A 21,006-nucleotide genomic window follows, 5' to 3' on the forward strand; every position below is an offset into this window, starting at 1 on the left:
AAACCTGTATTTTCTTCATCATACAATCTAAGCAGAATGTAGTGGTTCTAGCTTTCCTGCAGTATTTACAGATCAAGATTATACCTCAATGATTAGAAATTTTAAAAGTTAGAAATTGTAATAGTTGTTTAACAGTTTCTATTTAAAAAAAAACCACATAATTGAACCATACCCAGTATGGTATATACTATATATTCATAGATATACATATATCTGGTTTATATTGACTATTTACTAAGATATTGGGATACAGAAGCCTATTAATTTTGTTAAGTGGGTACATAATCTCTGCATGCACGTGAATGTATGCATGATTCTTGCTAAACTGTGAAAAAAATTACTCTTATTGGATCTTTAGATTCTGTCAAATATACTCATTGCAAAAACATTAAACTTGGTTTCTTTTATTTATGTATCTCCACTGACTCAGAACTTCTCAGTTTTATACAATTGAAACCAAAGTGTTGGAAAAGAAATTTTCAAAAGGCATACTCCAGAGTGCCTGTAACAGAGAAGGCCACTTTTGATGGCAATGTTGATTTATTTTATTTTCTTATTGAAACAGATGACAATTATTTTCTACCCAAAGGAACAATTCCAACAAATAAGAAAAGAGAGTAACTGAGAATATTTTCCTTAAAATATTATTTCTACTAGAATTAAATTTTACATGGGAAACTCCAGTTTGATTTCAAGTTGCAGAACTGAACTTCCAGAATGTATACAGTGAAAGGTTTTACAGACCAGAATCCATCCACCTCTAAATCTGGAGTGAATTTGGCAATTATTATTAGTTCACTGAGAAAGCCTGGGGTACTACTGAAGAGTAGATGGTCTCACAGTTGCAGCCAGAACCGCTTGTCTCCCACTGCAGAGTAAGAAAGGCAAGATAAGACTGAAGATCACCTCAATGAATTATCTCAGAAGTGAAAGTCCTCATTCTTTGCTGATTTTTAGTGAAGGAATATTCTCATCAACTGGGATTTCTTAAAATACTTTTTTAAAATGAAAGAGTAGAAAAAAAATGAAAGAGGATTGTCAGCCTCCCTGCCGTGAAAGGTAAAGAGAGATGCACGGTACTGCAGCAGGGAAGTGGCGGTCCCCTCCACACACTTCTTCATTCAACTACTGTTTGGTTTTATTTTATGAATTGTGTGTATATTAGAGTTTGAAGACAGTATCTTTTTAAAATGTTTTCTAAAGGATGAAAATTGTTGAATTTTATGCTCTTTTGGTAATTTTTAAGGTGTGTAGACCATCATGCGTTCTCATCTATTTTCAGAGCTACACTAATTTGTAGGAGTAAACAAAACAAAGCAAATCCATTCAACATCAACCCTTCCTTTATCCAAAACCATCCTTCTTGTATTGCTAAGATCCTTCTCCATTTGGCCCTCGCTGCTGGGCTGCTAAGGAATTTTGATCTCAGTCTCTGCTCTCTTCTCCCGTAACTGCCCTTCTTCTAACTAGCTTTTTCCCCTTACAAATGAAAGCAATTATCAGACAACCTGCTTTAGCCCTAATGTCAGCCTGATAAATGTTGACTTTAATTCTCTTGCCACCTATTCTTTTTATTTTCATTCGTTCTTTTTCTTTTGAGTGGGGAAGGTGGGCCTGGTGATCTAGAAGATGAGAAAGCTGGACTGAGAGAAGAGTGGTTTCTACAGGTACAGCCTCCCTTACAGATTGTTTCCCGTACAGTCCCAGGACCTGGTGGCAGTTTTTCAGGAAAAAAAAAAAAAATCAGCCTTGTCAGGTTTACAGTTAATCAAAGCATCTCTAGCTCTTCTTGAGGAAATGGGCTCAGATCTACTGCTAATCACCACCAGTTACTAACATCTTCCAACTGCTCTCCTCCCTTCATTTCTCCCCTTACTTTGTAGTCCCCTTTATCTCCCTGTCTCTAAAGGAAGCAAAAGAGTTCATCCTGGGAGACCTAACCCCTGATTTTTGTTGTCTTGCCCTGTGAGCTGTGTTCATCAGGGCAGGTGATTTCTCTGGACTCACAAGAACCTCAATAACTCTGTACTTCTTGAACTCCTTAGCTTTGTGAACATGTTTCCCAAATATGACGTCGTGCATGGCCTCTCACCAGCAGAACTCCAGCTGGAAGGTACCCACTTGATCCTTCTACCCCAGAATCCCATGGCATTTCTGTCCCTGCTTCCTGTTTCCTTCCTAGGTTGACTTCTTTGGACATGACATCAGTAAGGGGAAATGTCCTTAGCAATGAAGGAGAGTGAGTACAATAGTACTCAGTACCATTAAAAAATACCTACCATAGTAGATTAAGGGAGTTCTTATTATAGGAAATTGAGTTGGGCTGGAATGGATACATCCACCCAATCAACAAAACAAGAAATCAGAGGAATTCCTGACTACAACCCTGAAACACAAATCTCAGACCAAAATGGATTCTATCTTCATCCTGTCAGCCAGAGACGTTACTTTAAAATTATTTCTGCTATGACTGTTTGCATTATTATTATTATTAATGGTCTATTTTCATCATTAATGTTGCAGTTTTTGCTATTTTATTTTTGTTTTTGTTTCAGCTATTATCCCATTCAACAGAAGTTTAGCAAAATTAGATTAATTAGTTTATTGGTAATTTAAAGCTGGGAACTAGCAATTAAGCCAAAACTAAAAATGATCAGGGATGATTCATACCAATGTAGGACTTAGGAGGGAGAGAATCTGTATTTTGGATATAAAATCTGGCAGTCATGAATAAATAAGACTTGGGGATCAAAAACGTGATTTACATAAAGTTTTCTTAGTCACTCAACCTTTCCCCACATCCCCCACCCCCAACATACACACCTAAATTCAGCTAAGATCAATCCACAATTTGCTTAGTAGTGGGGGAAAAAAAAAACTAGTTGTTTTTGTTGATGGGGGAACAAAGATCCCATGACTGTTCTTCATGTGATTTGCATTTTCACATGGATTTCCCCTACCCGGGACTATCCAAGCATCTAAGATCACTCTCATCCAAGTCTGCCTCCTCTGTTTTCCGTTACACACCTCTCCGAAAAGGGTGCATCATCTAAGACAGGTATACAATTTCAGCCCTCTTAAATATATTCTATGGAATATAAATTCAATAATGCAATTCTCTCCACAACAAGCCTTCTGCTCTCTTTCAAATGTAATTAATGTTTTGATAGTGTAGTTCTTTAACTACATATATACACACAAAAACAGACGCACCCTCTAGCTTTGCTGTTGGTGCATCTCAAACAGAAATGGATGTAGCTCTTTCAGTGACTCCTAAAATTCCTCAACTCATTCAGCCCACAGAGACGAAGTCTGTGTAGGTAATAACTGCACAGTCTATTTTGTTCCTGAATAAATTTAAAACAATTTTAAGATGCTTGCTTCTAGTTCTTAATAGTGATTTTTTTGTTAAATTTCCTAGAAAATAAAGGTTATTCTGAATTCATATTCTGATACAGACATTCACTAGATAATAAATCAACAAAAACACTTTCCTAAATCCCTGGTTGTCTTTTCCAAGTTTTGGTGTTGGAGACTGAATTTCAATGTCTTCCATTTTATCCGATTGGGACTACATAGACACAGATGCATAAAAGCTAGCAACCACAATAACAAAAGTACAGTGACTTTCACAAGAAATTGATTACTCTGTCAAACCACTCAGCTGTATGCCTTAGGTGGATTAACTTACTTAATCACTATCAGTTGTATGCAGACATGTGAAATGGATGGTCAGACAGACACATAGGTATGTAGAGCACTGACCAATAGCGGTTAAGTGAACAAATGCTGAGTTTCTATATTCAAGAGTAGTATATCACTAACATTTCTTTTCTCCAAGCTGATTACAATTATAAGGCACAAATAACATCACAGACTGTAGGACATCTTCTATTTTCTGTCTTTAATAAAGGAAATACATAATATATAATGCTTAATCCAATAAAAAAATCAACCTTGATCTCCCTATGTTGTTATTAAGTTAAAAAAGCTAGATAGGTGGAACTAATACACCAGTTTCCAAACATCAGGGTCATTTTGTTTGATAGGTGAGTGTACATAAGATACAAGTAGGGGGAAACCTTTTACACATTATTTTCTCTCTGCAAATTTTTGAAACAGGATGTATAAAACAGATTGTAAAAGCATCTTTTGAAGTTTTGTTTTCTTACTTTTCATGTGGTAAAGTTTGAAATTTTGAAAAGAACATAAAGAGTGAACAAGGAAGGGAGCACATGTGGCTGACTTCAAGTAGATCTTTTTGCTGGATGGGAAATAAACAAAAACATTTTCATAGAGCAGTCGTGCAAAAAAAGGAGGAGAGCATGATTCGTGAAGAGCCCACTTGTAATTTTTTGTTATTGTTTTAGATGGTGGCCCATCAGGTTTCCTTTTGCATTACTTTCCTTCAAACTGTTTTCCTTGAAAGCATTAATGTGAGCATGACTTATCCCTTCATTCTCTCATAGTCTAACATACAGATAAGTATTTGAGTTACATTTCCAACAGAAAACATCCTTACAGATCTATAAATTCAATCTTAGTACAAGACTAAATTAACAACACAGTTGTTTAGATGCAGACAATTTATACTGCACAAATATATATAGGCAATTTTTTCCACAATATTGGTCAGCAAGGAGGTCTGAGCGACCAAAAAGAAACTCTGTGTCAAACTTTATAATTGTTTTGATTTCTTCCTCAATTTTCCTTTATTCCAATTTGTTTTGTTTTGTTTTTGAGACAGACAAGACTAATTCTCTGATTCTCAAATGAGGTTTTGTTTGGCTCAGATTAATATTAAAGAAGATCACATACACGATTGAAAAATATTGTTATTTTTCTTTAATGGGGAAAATTGGACTCCCGCGTGTCAGATCTGTGGATTTCCGAAAGGCAATGGAAATGGTACTGACATCACTTTGCACTTTAACAATCGGATTTGGTCAGGGTACAAGTTGTTTGTTTAACCCGACAGCTCGGTGCACCCCGTCGCACGCTTTGCACACTCATTAAAACGATTATTCACGACCTGTCGAGTGTTTTCGGGTTCATTCACAGGAAAGGCTTGGAGCGAGGGAGAGCAATTCAAGTCAACACTGTCCACTACCCCATGCACGTGAGGACGAGCTGGTGTGTGCGTAAAAGATTGTGGGAGGGGTGGGCGAGAGCGCCTTAGCTATAAATCCTGTTCATCCGAAGCTCTGGAATCTCAATTTGGTCGTAATGCCAAGAGTCTTTGCTTCTACAGGGCCATGTCGCTATGTTAACTTCTAGGGCTTGGCACAGGACAGAAACATAAAGCAAATAAAAAAACCTCAAAAGTCTCCCTTTCAACTTTAGGTCACAGGACTCGCCCACCTTCTGCCTGAAGCCCCGGGACTGCGCAGCTCCACCTCTTACGGCGCGGACGCTGAGGATAAGTAGTTTCAGGAAAATGCGACAGGGTGAGGAGATTAATTCCTTTCCCATCTCCCACGGTAATTTCGTTCTCAAAAATAATTTCGTTAGTTTCCCTCTTTCTATTATCTTCCTAAAACTGGGGAGTAGGATGGGTGTAGCAGAAGATGAATAGTATTGTTAGTTGTATTTAGTAGAGGTAGTCCAAACTGCTAACAAGGAAAGGATTCGTTCTCCAGGTTTCGAGAGAAGACCCAGAAAATGAGGATCAAACAGCCTCTTGAAGTTTTGGCCTCTTTTTTTCTTTTAACTTTCAAATAAACTTCCAATATTTTGTAATAGCAATAGGAGCACAACACGAATCAGTCTCCCACCACTGCATGATCCTTAGTTCTGTTCCTCCAAATAAGCCCTGATACATGACATTCATATAAGTTCAAGAGAAATGTTTATCTTCACAAGGCATAATCACACATATATACATTAAAACAGAATATTTGAGTGTATATGCAGATGTAATATGTACTCAAGAATTCAGAGATGTCTTGTTTGGCATAAAGTGCCCCGGCATGATTTTGAGTTAGCAGTTGTTTTGAAACAGATGTCTTATTTTTGTATTCAAATGATCCCTCCTTTATTTTTCATCAACAGCATTAGTAAACCCAATGGCTAGCTTATTGTTATGAGTAAGCTAGCCATGCCAACGTAAAACAGCAAGGTTCATATATAAGTTTCCTTCTATTGCATCTAACACTACAAAAGTATTTTTCTATTTCATTGAAACAAACGAATATGATATGAATAAAAGAATGGAAGTTTTCAAGCATCACCAGGTTTTAATCAGAAACAAGTTCCTAATTGCTAAAAAGCAAGTATAAGTAATTTCCTAAACTCATTGGGTTGCTATAATTCACTATCAGGTTTTACTTAAAATGGATCTGTCAAGTGTGTTTCACTTCCTATATAAGCTCCTTCATTAAAAGCAACCCGAGATAATAATCAAGAAGCAAATGCTGAAATATGTAAGTAAATAACTGAAAGCCGTTGCATAAATAAACACAAATCAATGTAGTAATAGACAACACTATTGATGGAAGAATGATCGATTTTAGTTTTCTAACCTGCAATCAGAGCTTGCAGTGTGTAATTAAAAGTATATTTTTCAACTGCACTATTACTACTACTACTGGAAAAAATAAATAAATAAACAATCCCTACTGCCAGTTCTACCTGATTCTACATTATTCCTCCTAGCATAGTTCTGACAGAGTGGGAGGAGAACTCTACTTTTTCTAGGAAAGCTTTGCCAAACTTTAAAACTACATCATTAATTATAGAAATTATAAAAGTATCAAATAATAAAATTACCACCTTATTCTTGCTCTGAGTTTTTCACCCTTCATCTCAGCCTCTAATTATTCATTCAGCACATTTTAATAGGAAAAACACAATAGTGTTCATTATTTTAAAGATATTTTTCAATTATTAGAGTACATTTGGAGTCAATTATTCTTTAGGCTTTGTTAAATACGAAAGATGTCATTTCCTCACTATACCATGGGAGCTCTCACACCTATGCCTGAATATGCAAGCAACATGAGACAAGTGGGGGGTGAGGATGGGAGAGAACATTTAAATTATTCCAAAAATTATTTATATAATGATTGCAAAACAAGCCAGAGTCTGACCCAAAGAAATAAATATAATTTGTATTTCTAGAAATTTCACATCTAAAGCAATGCCTCAGTCAGATTTTGCTAAAAGTTACATTTTCTTTTGAAAATATTTGTCTCCGGAGGGTCGAATTGATTTAAATGAGCAACCATGGATGGGTAATGAGGATGAACATTTAGGTTCTGGAGGGTAATGAAAATATTGTTCATATTTGTTTTCTCCAACAACAAAGACGCCTGTTTACATTCATCCTTGAATCTAGGGTTCCTAAGTACAAGTCGTTAAGATCATTTCTTATTTATAATTTATAAAATTCAGCTGCTTTGATAGTGATTTCTTTTTGTTCGTAAAGTGAACGGCATATAAATATCGATTTTGATTCTCTTGAAAGTATGTCATGATCAAGCATCTTCCCTGATTCCGGAAACTTCTCTCTTTCCAATCCAGGGCCAAAAATTCAGGGCAACCAGACCCAAAATGAAAATATCATCAGTTATTGTTTAGGGCTAATTTAACAGATAATTTAACTTGAAACAACAATGATCAGGTCATTAAATTTTAGAGCAATGAGAAAATGAAAGAACTGAGAGACAACGCTCCCTAACCGCATTACGGTTTTTAGTCTTCCTGCTCAATCAACGGAATCGAAAACGCCCATGGCGGAAGATAACGTTTGCACCTTGAACGCACTGATTCCAAGAACGGGACGGTAAGAGCAGATGTAGGGAAAGGGGACCCAGTGTGGGGTGGGGGTGTGGGGGCAGGGAGAGAATAAGCCTGAAGACGACGACTCCAATCCCGGGAGCGCTACTGGTATAGGAAAATTCAACCGAAGCCCAAAAGCGGAGTTCCAGACGCGCCTCGCTAGCCGAACGTCCGCCCGGGCCCCGACGCGGAATCGCGAAACCTCGCGGCGCGCAGCGTGCTCCGTGCTTCCGCGCGCTTTCCCGCCAGGCCTGGTACCGGGCCGAGGCTTACACGTGTCAGGCAACGGACGCTAAGTCAACCCGGGGCGGGTATTTCATCTCCCCTCTCGTCCTCGCACACGTAATCGCTGAGGATTTCCCAACGCTGTGTCTGATCACGCCAGTTTCCGAGTTTTCTGCCTACCTCAAGTTCTGACGGAGGGTCGGGTGGGGAGGGCGCTTGACGCCTCAACCTTGGGTCCGACTGGTGGAGGATGGGGGTGTCGGCCGTGGACAGCCCTAGCCTGCGTCGCCCTTTCCCTCCTGTGGCCTTTCCGAAGCTGGAGACGACCGCGCGAGTCTCCCGCACGCGCGGGGCCGGGGGTGCTCTGCCCACCCGGACCCCGGGCCTTCCCCCGCCCTTAGCGCTGAGGGAATCCTTAGTCGCGGCTACCTCCTCCCGGAAGGGCCCACTCCGCCCTGTACCCCAGGCTTGGGCATAGAAGCCGAGTGGGGATAAAAAGCGGGGGGGGCGGGGGGGGGGGAGTGGCGCAAGGAGTGGAGAAGGAGAAAAGACGACTGTGACAGAGAAAACAGTTTTGTCAACTAGCAGATAAGTGCTGAGTTCTGAAACCGCACCAGGTAAACAGAAAAAGAAACAACTCGAAGAGGGAAGAGGCGCGCGGGGGGTGACGGTGGGGGTGGAGGAGGGACCCGGCCGGCGGAGAAGAAAGGGAAAAGGTAGGGGAGCGCGCCAGCCAAGGCTCTGCAATCAGTTTTCCTGGCCACTGCGGACCCGAGCCACTAAACCCCGAGCTTCGCTTGTCTTGGGCAAGAGCGCCCTCACGTTGCTGCTCCCGGCGCGGCGCTCCGCTTCCCGCTTCAGCGGGAACACGGCGGCCGCGAGGCCAGCCGAGCGCCTCACCTCCTCGACTGCGCGGCCCCAACTCGGCAGCCTAAGTTACTTCACCACATTAGGCCGAAACCCTAGAAAACGAACGCCGCCAGGTCCCTGCCGCAAAGACTCGCAGTCCCGCCGCGGCTCGCCCCCTCCGCGGCTCCACGCGGCAGTCCCTGAGGCGCGGGGAAGGGACCGCGGTTCGCCCCGGGCCGAGCCGACCTGCGTGTGGCGCGCACTCGCTCGCTCGCTCGCAGCCACCCTGGGACAAGCCCAGGCTCTGGGGCGTACGGTGCCGTCTCCTAAGTGTGCATTAAGAATCAATTATTTGCCTGAGAGTTCCAAAGCCAGGGACTGAGCTATTCCCACGAGGGACGAAGGCAAGCCCAGAACGGTGCTCATTTCCCTAGTCCATCGAAGAGACTCCACGAGAGAAGCCTCCCCGCATCCGTCGGGCGCCGCGCTCGACCTGGGGCGGCCCGGCCCAGTCCCGGCTGGGGCTCCCCCTTCGGGTCTGATCCAGGCCAGGCAACCGGGGCGCCGAGGGAGCTGGGAGTCTCAAAATAGCGGGGAGGCAGGATGTCCTGAGAAAAAGAACATCACAGAGAGAAGTTCTTGGCTCTGGAGCAAAAAGTTTCCTCTGAGAGATCGCGAACAACTCTGGGGGTTGAACGTTTGCAAAGTGCCCGCTCCTCGCAGCAAGACCCGGAAATCCTACTTGCACGAAATGAATGGCTTTACATTTTAGGGCCTGTTTCAGACTGCCACTACCTCTTCTCCGTATAATCTCGTCCTGTTTTCTCTCCATCGCCCCCTTTGCTGAAGCTACATCCTTGTCACCTAGGGCTTCTGTCAACGTTAAAAAACAAAAAACAAAAATAAAACAAAAAACAAGCAAAAAAAAAAAAGCAGGCATCCTTTCAGCTATCAAATAGGGTCTGCAAGGAACAGATCCGTAGAAAAAGGGAACCAGACTTAAGCCCAGGGACCGAAAGTCGCGCTTCAAAGCTCAGTCAAAAGCAGTCAGTCAGTTGGCCAGAGCAATCCAGCCCATCAGTCCCCTTGGAAAAGCATTTTCACTCACCCATCTTGGAGTAGGGGCGCTCCCGGGCCTCAAGTCTTCTTTCTCGGCATCCTTCGGACAACCTCAGGCGAAGTCTTGGGTGGACGGAAAAAGAAAAAAAAAGAAAGAAAGAAAGAAACCAAACAGAAATCGAGAGTAGAAAACACACACACACACACACACACACACACACACACCCATAACTCTACATCAAATATTTGCCAGCCCGAAGCCTCCTAGGCCTACACTCTCAGGACAAGGTCTCCGGGAACTGACCACTAGAGCGGGGGAAAAGGTCGGTTTGGGGGCCGCCAGCGAAGAGGTGGATAATTGTAACTGCTGCTGACTGGGGGCGGGGGCCCTGGGAGGATGGGTGGGGAAGGAGAATGTTGGGATCGGGAAGAGAAAGCCTGCTTTAAGAAAAAAAAAAAAAAAAAGCCGCACGCAAAAGAAAACCGAGAATGAAGTAACTGCAAGATCGCTAGTGCCTTTTAACTCTTACAGGTAGGTAGGCTCCTGGGAAGAAGACAGACGCGTGTGTGCGGGGAAAGAGGCAATCTAGATGACCCCCCATTCTTTCCATATCTCCAGGATCTGGCCTGTAGTGGAAAAATTAAGAGGGTGGGGGTGGGGTGGGTGGGGACTTTAATTCAAGTTTCACCTACCCTGCTTCTTGGAATGGCTGCACGGATTTTCGCATTGGAGAGTTCCATCTGTCTGGCAGAAGCTGGAGTGGCTTGGGGGTAGGTTATCTGGTGAAGTAGGAATGTACAGGAACCCCGCCCTCTAGGCACAGTTACACAACCCCAGCAACCCGTCTCAGTCAGCTCTGAAACCTCTAATGATCTTCACCTTCACCCTTTGTTAGCCTAATGCTCCAGCAGGCTTTTAGTCTCAAACACAACCAGGCATTTTAGCTATTCATAAAATTAATTTCTCAAAAGCAAAATTATTTCAATGCATGTAAGTTCCTCAACAATGCAGAAAACACATTTTAAAAACCACACTTCCATATATATTGAGTGAATCCTAAATATATTGGATTTATCCAAATATTGGGCGAAACCTACACCAACTTAAGTATATATTTTTAAAAAAATACACTACACCACTCATCTTTTGCCTAACCTTGATTTGATGCAAGTCAGAAATTACATGAAGGCTTCCATGACAATAAAGATATTTGTATTAAATCTTGTGAGTTCTGGACTATGTGCTCCCTTGATTTCCAATTTTGTAACAGGCTGAAAAAATATATTTGGAAGATTTTTTTCACTATTTCAGCTTACATCATTTTCTGTTATATATTAATAATTAATAGTAAATTACTGTTACACCAAACTCAAGTAAAATACTCAAACCTGGAAACAAACTATAATTTGAGATTTCAAGTTGTGATTATTTTCAAATAAAGAAAACTCTATCATTAAAAGTAATGATGGCTATGAAAGAAGAAAAGATTCAAACATTTTGAAAATGTTTTCCTGGCATGAGCTAATTTTAAGTGGCCAAGGTTGGTGACAACAAATAACATAACATTACAACAAATTTGATGCAAAAATGTATGACATGCCTTGCCATGCCATGCCATGCCAGACTCTTAGATGGTTTCTGAGACTCTATCTTGGGTGACGAAAGGATGGATCAAGGTAAAGGCATTGTTTATATGGGGCTTCAGGAGGCACTCACAAAGTTCTCTATCTTCCTTTCTGTCTAGATGTGCCTAATAAAAAACTTCTAATCACATCATTAGGTATGTGATTTGGACATATGTCCAAGCAGAACTTAGTTCCTACACATTCAAAAAAGTCAGTTTTACTCTTGACTTCAAAGTATGAAGTTTGCACTGGAAGTCTGTTTCTTTATCAACTCCCCCTCCCCGCAAAAAAAAAAAAAAAAAAGTACTGTAACAAGTAACTACAGTTATTTAATATGCCCAGAAAAAGAAAATCCATGCAGGAAATCTTTCTCCTATTACTTGTATCCCTTTACCTCAGTTTAAGAGTTCAATCTTCTTTTTAACTTTTGATAGACAAAATACTATGTTTATCTTGTGCTAGCACATTTTCATTCCACAAATAAAATCCATGGTAACAGCAAACAATAAACCATCACTGTTTTTCAGTCTAAACATGCCTTTCTTTGAGATATTTTGGTTCACAAATGTGTAATAGGAATTTCCTCTGCCTAACCTCAGAACTGGAACCCTCTTCTATCAGTTTTCAATTTGTTTTTTTGAAAAACATTTGTGAAATTTACTTTATGCTTAATTTCTAAGAACTGTTAAATATCAAGAAACTTTGATCTCTGATGAAACTGTTATCATACCAAGAAAACAGAATCATGTCCAGTTTGCTTAAAGGAGATAATCAAACTAGGCGCTTTGGTCTCCTTTGTCCATTCTCCCATTTATGTATATTTGGTCCATCTCTGAATTTTGCTAGCCCTTATCTCTCTTTCTTCTCTTTTTGGATCACCTCCCCACCCCACCCCCCCCACAACTTCCTCCACTCCAAGCCACAACCCATATATTCCCCTATTATCTAATATTAACTGTTTTCAAATCTATTTCAGTTTGCTTCTCCCCTAAGTTTTTTTTTTTTTCTCTCCCTCTCTCTTTCTCCTTTTCTTTTCTCTGAGTAAGTCTCTAAGTGTTTGCCGATAACATCTTAGGGAGAGATTATTTTTCATTGGGCCCATTGTAAGAAGTAGCCAGCTTATTGCATTACTGTAGAACACATTTCAGACTATACAATTGTAACAGATGAACAACTTGTCCTCCACAGATTCACCACAGGATCCAATTAGTTACTCAACCTTTTACTTAGGTTTTCTGATTATTTTCTAGAATTATAGCAATTGCGCTGCTTGAAACAATTCAAAAAAGTTTTCATTTTGTTTCATATATCTGCATATATCTGCATACATATGCATACTGCAAGTTAAAACGAAATTATGACTCTGTGTAAGCAAAAGGAATACCTAGATTAAATTATACAGACATACTTAAAAAGTAATCAAATAAATACCTCTGCATTGTAAAAAAAAAAAGAGGCATTTTACTTCTGCAAATCTAGAATTTCAAACTGCTATAACTTAAAAGTATAAACATTGATCTATAAGTCATTACAACAGGTGATCACTTCAGCAAAATCTATATTGCAACTTCAGCACATCTTTATTAGAACTCTTTCACTGTGCGTAAACAGCCACAAAAATAAATGCTGACTTAGAAAGTATAAATACAAATATTTAAACCAAAAAGTTTGCAGCATTCATAGCGCAAATGGTACCTGAACTGAAGGGCTCTGTGTGTCTATATATATATTACATATGTGTGCATTATAGTCACTTCTATCTAACCATATACACATATATTCATTTATAATTTGCCAAGTGCTATGTACAAGATACCTGAAACAAAATATATATAAAAAGCATTCTTCAATTAACTGAATTTTAAATAAAACAGTGTAAACAGCTATGCACAAAAAATTAAATTATCTTTTTTTTTGCTGTATATCCAAAAAAGTAAAAGATATCAGCTAAAAAGCCTATACTTTGTTTAAAGCTAGCGTTTATTAAATTAGCTTGCTCCTTGCAGATTTTGTCCATAAAGGGAAAAATACTGTTTTCATTTTTAGAGACTTAGTTCAAATCAAAGGAGCAGTTGAAATCTCAAGTTTGGCTGAGAAAAGCCTTTGAATTCCCTACAGTCTTTTTAAAATTAGCTCCACTTAATAAAAGAGACAAAAGTATCAAGATATATATGAATTTAGCCTATTTTTTATTTCTGTGTGTTCATAGTAAACATTTTTGTAAGTGACAAACACGGGCATATGACCACAGTATCACAATCAAGAAATTTTAAGACAACATTAACAATCACTCAAATTTATGCGGCATTTGCGCAACACAGGTTACATATTTGCAAGGTTTACCTATAAGTACAATAGGTATTAACATTTCACTACATTTAGAAAAAAAATAAAAGTGACCTGTTAGTGACCACATACATCAAAATATACACAACACAAACTGAAGGCAATCATTAATTTTGTCCCCTTCCAATTCAATTGAATGGGCAGTGTTGCCAACTGAAACAACTTTCCTTTTTTTTTTTTGTTTGCTTGTTTGTTTGTTTGTTTGAATACTTAGAATACCAAGTGCATTCTCTATAATCCAATCTTTGGTCTAAAAAGTAAACAAAAGAAAAAAAACAAAAACAGTTCTTTAAAAAAAAAGACAAAACAATAAATGGCCAAAATAATTTCTTGGGTATCTTTACTACCAATGCTTCTTAAATACAAATTACAGCTTAATATTTTAAAACTCTCCCCATTTTTTTTTTTTAGGTTGTTTCTCAAGGTCTGCGTCCACCACACAGATCCATGATAACTTATAATACTGCACACATGGAAATCTGGCGGCTCTCAGAGATAGGCTTGTCAGGTTTGAATGAAATGGCAAAGCAGTCACTATTTAGATACACATCCGACTATAATTTTGACTTCCAAACCTTATATTCTACAATGTATTCTTCCCCACATTGCACCTCGCTGACACTCCACACCTTGTTAGAATAATAAACAACCCTAAAGACTGAACAAACGTACAGAAATAGCGGGAGGGGAGGGAGGCGGGGGGGGGGGCCGGGGGCTTAATAAAAAATACCTGGACTTATTTTTTTTAATTATCATTTACAATGCAAATGTGTGTAAAACGTTCACTTACAGTCTGGTCCCGGGGATGTTAATGTATTAAAGGGTTGGAGGAAGACCCCTGATTTTGATGTGTGAAATAATCAGACAGTCCCCCGGACAGTCCCGTCGTAAAACTTGGCAAAGAGGGTCTTAAAGACTCACAGGGCAGGGTCGAGGGGGCCTGCGGCGACGTGGAGGAGGACGCGGCCCGGGCGCTCATGGACGTGCTGCTCTGCGAAGTCATTGACGGGTGCGGGACGTGGGGGAAAAAGTAACTGGTCTGGCCCGCCAGCAGGTTGACGGAGCAGGGGTTGAGGGAGTAGGTCCCCGAGCAGGGCACCGACAGGCCGCAGGGCACCGAGGCGGCCAGCGCGGCGGCGGTGAGGTGGTGTGTGGCGTACGGGATCTCCCCGTTGACCAGCCGGTCCACGCTCAGGCCGTTGGCTGTGGAGAACGAGTGGTTGTTGCCCAGCGAGTTCTGAGTCAACACGGAGCTGTAGGGCATGGGGTGGCTGGGGTAGGCCGACGTGGTGCCGTTGTAACTCAAAGTGCTGGAGGCGCGGGGGTGGTGCAGGGACAGGAAGGGCGACATGGGCCAGTAGAGGGAGCCGGCGCGGTCCATGAAGGTGAGGCCGGTGGAGGTGAGGCGCGCCCCGCGCTTGAAGGCCAGCTTGGCCCGCGACGTGGTGGAGCGGCGCCGCAGCTTGCCCGTGGTGCCGCCGATGAACACGTCGTCGCTCGACGGGTCCAGCATCCAGTAGTTGCCCTTGCCCGGGTCGTCGTAGTGGCGCGGCACCTTCACGAAGCACTTGTTGAGGGACAGGTTGTGGCGGATGGAGTTCTGCCAGCCCTGCTTGTTCTCGCGGTAGTAGGGGAAGTTCTTCATGATGAACTCGTAGATGCCGTTGAGCGTGAGCCGCTTCTCGGGGCTCTGCCGGATGGCCATCATGATGAGCGCGTTGTAGCTGAACGGCGGCTTCTCGTACTTGCCGTTCTTCTTCTCGCCCTCCTTGCCCCCCTCCCCGTCCTTGCCGCCCTCGCCCGCCCCCTTCTTCTCCTCCCCCCCGGCGCCGGCGCCCTTCTCCTTCTCGTCCGGCCCGACGGGCGCCAGCTCCCCGGGCCCGCCGCCCGGCTCGCCCTTGCCGCCCAGCCCGTCCGCCTTGGCCCCGTCCAGGGCGGCGGCCGACGGGGGCGGCGGCGGCGGCGGTGGCGGCGGCGGCGGGAGCAGCAGCTGCTGGGGGCCCTTGTCGTCGTCGGCGGCGGCGGCGGAGGCGGCGGCCGGGGCGCCCCGCGCCTGGGGGGCCTGCGGGGCCGGGGGCGGCGGTGGCGGCGGCGGCTGCTGCTGGGGCGGCGGCGGCGGTTGCGGGGCGGGCGGCGGCGGGTGGTGATGGTGGTGGTGGTGGTGGTGGTGGTGCTGGGGGTGGTGGCTGTTGTGGTGGCCGTGGCTCGCGTGGTGGTTGTCGTTCTGGACGGCCTCGGGCACCAGGCTGTTGATGCTGAACGAGGACTTGGGGATCATTTTCACCTCTTTCCTATCTCCCATGTCCAGCATCACCCAGTCGTCGGGGGGAAACGGCGGCGGCGGCGCGGGAGCGGGGCAGCGGCGCGGCGGGCGGAGGCGACCGGTGGGTGCCGAGCGGGGCGCGGGGGGCGCGGGCGGCGGCGGCGGCACTGAGCGCTCCGGCAGCAGCGCAGTTGGACCGCAGGCTCGGGCGCTGGCAAGTCATGTAGCAAAAAGCAGCAACCACCCCTCAGGAATTAGAAAAAAAAAAGGGGGGGGGGAGGGAAAAAAAAAAGAAAGAAAGAGGGAAAAAAAAAAGAAACAACCACCGCCCCGGGGGTGAAGCTCCCTCGCTCCCAACTCTACTTCTCGGTCTCCCCCCCACCCCCCGCTCCCCCCCCCTCGCTGCTTCCTCCTCCTCCTCCTCCTCCTCCTCTCGCAGCAGCAGTCACAGCAGCAGCAGCAGCAGCCCAAAGGGGGGGAGAGCCGGGCGGCGGGCGGGCGGGCGCGTCCCGGAGCGGCCGCGGCGAGGCTTTAGGGAGACAGCGATCGAGGCGGCTATAGCCACAATTAATTTTCCGAGCTACAGGCGCACACTAGGGCTGTAAAAAAATTTTTGGTTTAACCTTTCCTACCGCCGGGCCAATCAGAGCCGGCGGCGTGCGGGAGCGTCTCCCTCGCCGTCGACCAATCGCCGGGGCCCGGGCCCACCCACCCCGGGGCCCCGCCCGCCGGCTCCCGCCCCCTCGGGCGCTCGCCTCCCCCTCGCCACGGGCCTGGGACCCGGCGGCCGCGCGGAGCCGCGCACGGAGCCGCCGGCGGGACCACGCAGCGCCGCGGCCTGCCCGCGCCCCCGCGCCCCCGCGCCGCGCCGCAGTCCCCTCCTAGGGCCCACGGCTCGCGTTTCCGGCTTACTCCTCCTCCTCCTCTTTGTACTGGGTCATTTTCGATTGAGCGTCAATATTTGTCCTTATTGATTAAAGTTTGTATCCGGTTTTATTTTGGGGGGGGAAGCGGGGGCGGCGGTGGAGGAAAGGGTGGGCGCGCAGTGGAGAGGATGCGAGGAGAGGGCAGGAAATGAAGGAGGAAGAGGCAGGCGAGGCCCTACTCGTCCCCCTCCTCGGCCCTGCAGGCCCGGGGCTGGCGTTGGCGGGCCCGTGGGGGGAACTGTGCCCCGCGTAGGCCACGCTTCCCGCGAAGCCTCGCGTCGGCGGGGCGGGAAGGCCCACCCCCGGTGTGGGCGTGGGTGTCCTGCACCTTGCGGGAGGAGGGCCGGGGGGCGACGTTTGGAAAGGACGGGGTGAGGAGGAGGCCGTGGGCAGAAGAACGCGGGGACGAGCGAGGGTTACTTACTCGGTTCCAGCGGCCAGGGCGGCGGCGGGCTCCAGGCTCGGGGGAAGCGGGGCCTGGGGCTCCGAGCGCGGCGGCGGCGGCGGGCGGGGGCGGCTCAGTGGTGGGTGCCTCTGATGGCCTTCCGGACAGAGAGGTGCCCACAGTGCCAAACAGTCTCGAAATAAAGCAGGTAACCCATGCTCTCTGCCCGCGCGCGTCTCCCTTCGCCGTCTCCGCGGCCGCAGACCGTGGCTCTGGCGGGGTGAGTCGGTGCCGCGCGCGCTCCTCGCCGCTGCAGCTCCTGCTCTCAGTCGCGAATCCGAATCGGAAGCGGGGAGCCGTGAGCGATCACCCTGGAGATATTTTCATTTTTGCTTGTGGACCCAGGAGGGAAGATTACGGTGGGCGTCTGTTGCATTCCGGGTTTTTTTTTTTTTTTTTTAATCCCCTCCTGAAGCTTCCCTGCGTCCACTCCTCCTTTTTCCTTTCTTTCTCTTCGTTTCTCAAATGCGTGTAATTTGTGAGGGCCTCGACCCTGAGATGTCAGTATTCCGCAGCCAGCCCCTACCCACCCTGACTGCTGCCTGGAAGGCACTGGGCTCTCGGGGAACGGGGATGCGTAAGCCCAGCTTCTGGGGCTCTGGCACTGGGGAGGTTGGAGTGAGTGGGAAGATTGCGATCTGGGGACTTTAAAAGGATCCCGTGGCCAGGGGCAGGGCTAAGGCCCAGCATTTCCCAGGGATTGGAATTTAGCGCGGAGCACACTGATCAAAGGCTGTTCCATCCCACACGGGCACGAAACATAACCACATTTTACGGAGGATGTAGCCTGAGAGAAGAGGGCGGTGGAAGAGAAGCCTAAGTGGTGGTGGTGAGGGGGGGAAGCACCTTTCCCCCTTCCTCTGTAAGGTAAATCATCATCATACAATATAAGCGGTTTTTTTTTTTTTTTCCCCACCCTCCTCACTTTGGAAAACTCGCAGTGAAATGAGCTAGCTGGCAGATCTGGTGTTTGAGAAGGGAAAGTGGCGCCTAGGAGCGAAGTTAAATTATGACATAAAGAATGGAATTGCTGCGAGCTCAGGATGGTGGTAGGGGCTCTTCCACTTTGCCCATCCCCAACCCCGAAGTTCTCAGGGAGAATACCAGGCCGTGACCGGCAGCTAGCTCGGGAGTTTTAAATACGCATCCATCATGGATGTCACCAGGGAGCTGCGAATATCGGACGACCCTCAGCCTCCCACTACACGTAGGCTCCTGTGTCCTTGCCTCCGTCCACGCACGGTCTGCACCCGGGAGGCATTCGAGGGTTCCAGCCACCAAACGCTGGCGGCGACACGGCCCCAGAAGCCGGCACCCGAGCTCGGGCTTACTTGCCGAGCTGGAGGAGCCCGCGGGCTTCGCGAAGAGGCTGCACAGCTCCGTGGGCCTTTCCCTCCCCGCTCGCTTCTCCTCCTCCCACTCCTCTCCCCTCCTGCAGGCCAGTGCTCGCTACTTTTCCTCAACTCCCTCGCCTCCCTCCCCCCCGTCTCCGCTCCCTCCTTCCCCCTGCCCGCCCCACCGCTCCCCCGCCCTCCGTTTCTCTCGCGCTTCCCGTTCCTCCACCTACTCCTCCCCGGGTCTGCCCCCGTGGCCCCCCTTCTCACCGCCACTTAGAATGGCACACAGGGCTCCCTCTGAGGTGGACGGCCCGGTACGTTTTCGTAGTCGGTCTAGCGTGAAATGATTCGGTGTAACCGGATTCTTGGGAAAGGACAGGTTACGTAAACATTTACTGATGTGGAGTAACTATACTATTTGTACTCTGATATGCAGGAAGGAAAGTGTTGATTAACACAGAAGAAAAAAAAGCGAAATTAGCTGATTGCATGCTCATAAGTGCAAGCTGTCATTGAACTGCTTTTAAAATAGACACAGCTGGGTGTTTGTGTTGAAAAATTTCTTGTGTTTTTGCTAATACTGAAATAAGCATGATTTTGTATACCAAACATTTTCAGATCATTAAAATTTGTAATCTGTGCTGGTTTTAAACACAAAGAAAAGAAACAGAATCATTTCGATGTAAAATTTGCTGATATTATATTAACTCAATCAGGTCTGTACAAATTGTGCATTGTGCCTCCTAAAATCTGTTTGATCAATTTAATACACAAAGTGCCAAACGTGGGTATTGTTTGTTAACATTGGACATTTTATTCAAATCCAAGCTCAGCAGCAAACTGGAGGAGCATTCCTTGAATACAACACCAGCTCTGACTGATGAATTTTTAATGTTTTAAGGTGTTTCTTAGGTCAGAGCTGAGTGTGCATTGTTTAAAATTTTAGTAGGTGAAAATAAGTTTTTCTTCTGTATATTTTCAGATGGCAAAAATTGGGCTTTGCTAATGAGAGCTGTAATAATCTGATTTTCTATGCCAGAAGCTCATATTGACTGGGAAAATGTTTCACATGCAAATTGAGAATGTGTTATATTATTTCAAGGATTGCATGAATGCAAGTCTCCCAAAATAGGATATTTGTATAGGAATAACTAGTATAGAGTTGAATATAATAATATTTAAAAATCTTTTCTCCCCAATTATAATGATTATTTACAACTTTGGAAGAAGTTGTGTGTGTATGTATATGTATATACATGTGTGTGTGTGTTCCACACAGCATGTAGTGTTTACTTAGCGGCCCACGGTTGTGTCAGCAATGGTTTCTTTTTAGGACTGCTACTATCTGAAATGCAGGGGGGAAGGAGCAGGTTCCTGGACAGAGTATTGTGCAAGCTGAAAGTCCCTGGACTGGGCTCTGTATATCCTGCCGGCCAGTTTGGGTGGGAATTGGATTTGAAGGCCTGCCAGGTCCACCTTGGGGGTCTCTTACGTTTCCAGCTCCATCAGTCTTCTCTGGTTCCCTTCAGAAGACAGGGGGCATCCAGTTGTCTCAGACTGGGACAACCAACCTAATTGTTTTCTCATAATCAACTTAACCTTGATCTCTCACATGCATACACTCACAAACTTGCATTGTTGACGACTGAAAGGAGAAATAAAAGCCAATAAACATTTCCAGTGTATATAGTGGTAAGCTCCTTTCTCTTCTGTCTGCATTCCCAAAACCCTAACCCCAACCCCAACAAGAGAACAGGCCTTGTAAAGAGTGAACAGTTCCAATGGAAGAATTGCATGGGAAATGAATCAGATTATACCTTCTGGAGATTTAATTAATAACCAAGGCCCCACGGCATACATCATCCGGGTGGGGAGCAGTACATCTTATTATTCCATTTGGTGGTATTACATTGAGTCTTCGGTGGGGCCTATTTACAGCTCTTGGTTCATATTTCGCTTCTTTTCTCCTTGTTACCTGCTAGTTCAAGGCTGGTGGACCATATTTACCTAAAATTCACGCAAGCTCTGGGCTCCCTGGACAAGGTGTCCTTGGAGAAGAGCCCAGTGCCAGACTACAGCGAAGGCTCTCTTCCTGCAGATGTACTGGGAGTATCTGACCCTGAGACGTTTAGGTGGGAGCAGATCCCTTGC

The 21,006-nt window shown here is 45.3% G+C and overlaps 1 protein-coding gene across 13 annotated transcripts in view; it reads right to left on the reverse strand.

Moving 5' to 3' along the window:
* Positions 1–20,528, reverse strand: part of FOXG1 (forkhead box G1) — a 29,008-nt gene extending 8,480 nt beyond the window's left edge. For 2 of the 13 annotated variants that reach the window (XR_016217429.1, XR_016217432.1), the window contains exons 1-2: positions 10,606–11,207; positions 9,962–10,035 (exon numbers count right to left, since the gene is read on the reverse strand). Coding sequence is in view for 1 of the 13 variants with exons in the window: in XM_017348238.4 (XP_017203727.3) it covers positions 14,693–16,195 (1,503 nt within the window). In the remaining 12 variants the exon portion in view is untranslated. Of the gene's footprint in view, positions 1–8,184; positions 9,935–9,961; positions 10,036–10,442; positions 10,547–10,605; positions 11,208–13,440; positions 16,359–17,497 lie in introns of those variants that run through there. The other 11 variants (XR_016217422.1, XR_016217425.1, XR_016217430.1 and 8 more) reach the window with 9 other exon arrangements.
* Between the last annotated feature and the right edge of the window lie 478 nt (positions 20,529–21,006).

The sequence above is a fragment of the Oryctolagus cuniculus genome, chromosome 12 (assembly GCF_051225735.1).
Source record: "Oryctolagus cuniculus isolate XC-2025 breed Fujian yellow rabbit chromosome 12, ASM5122573v1, whole genome shotgun sequence".
NCBI classification, from domain to species: domain Eukaryota; kingdom Metazoa; phylum Chordata; class Mammalia; order Lagomorpha; family Leporidae; genus Oryctolagus; species Oryctolagus cuniculus.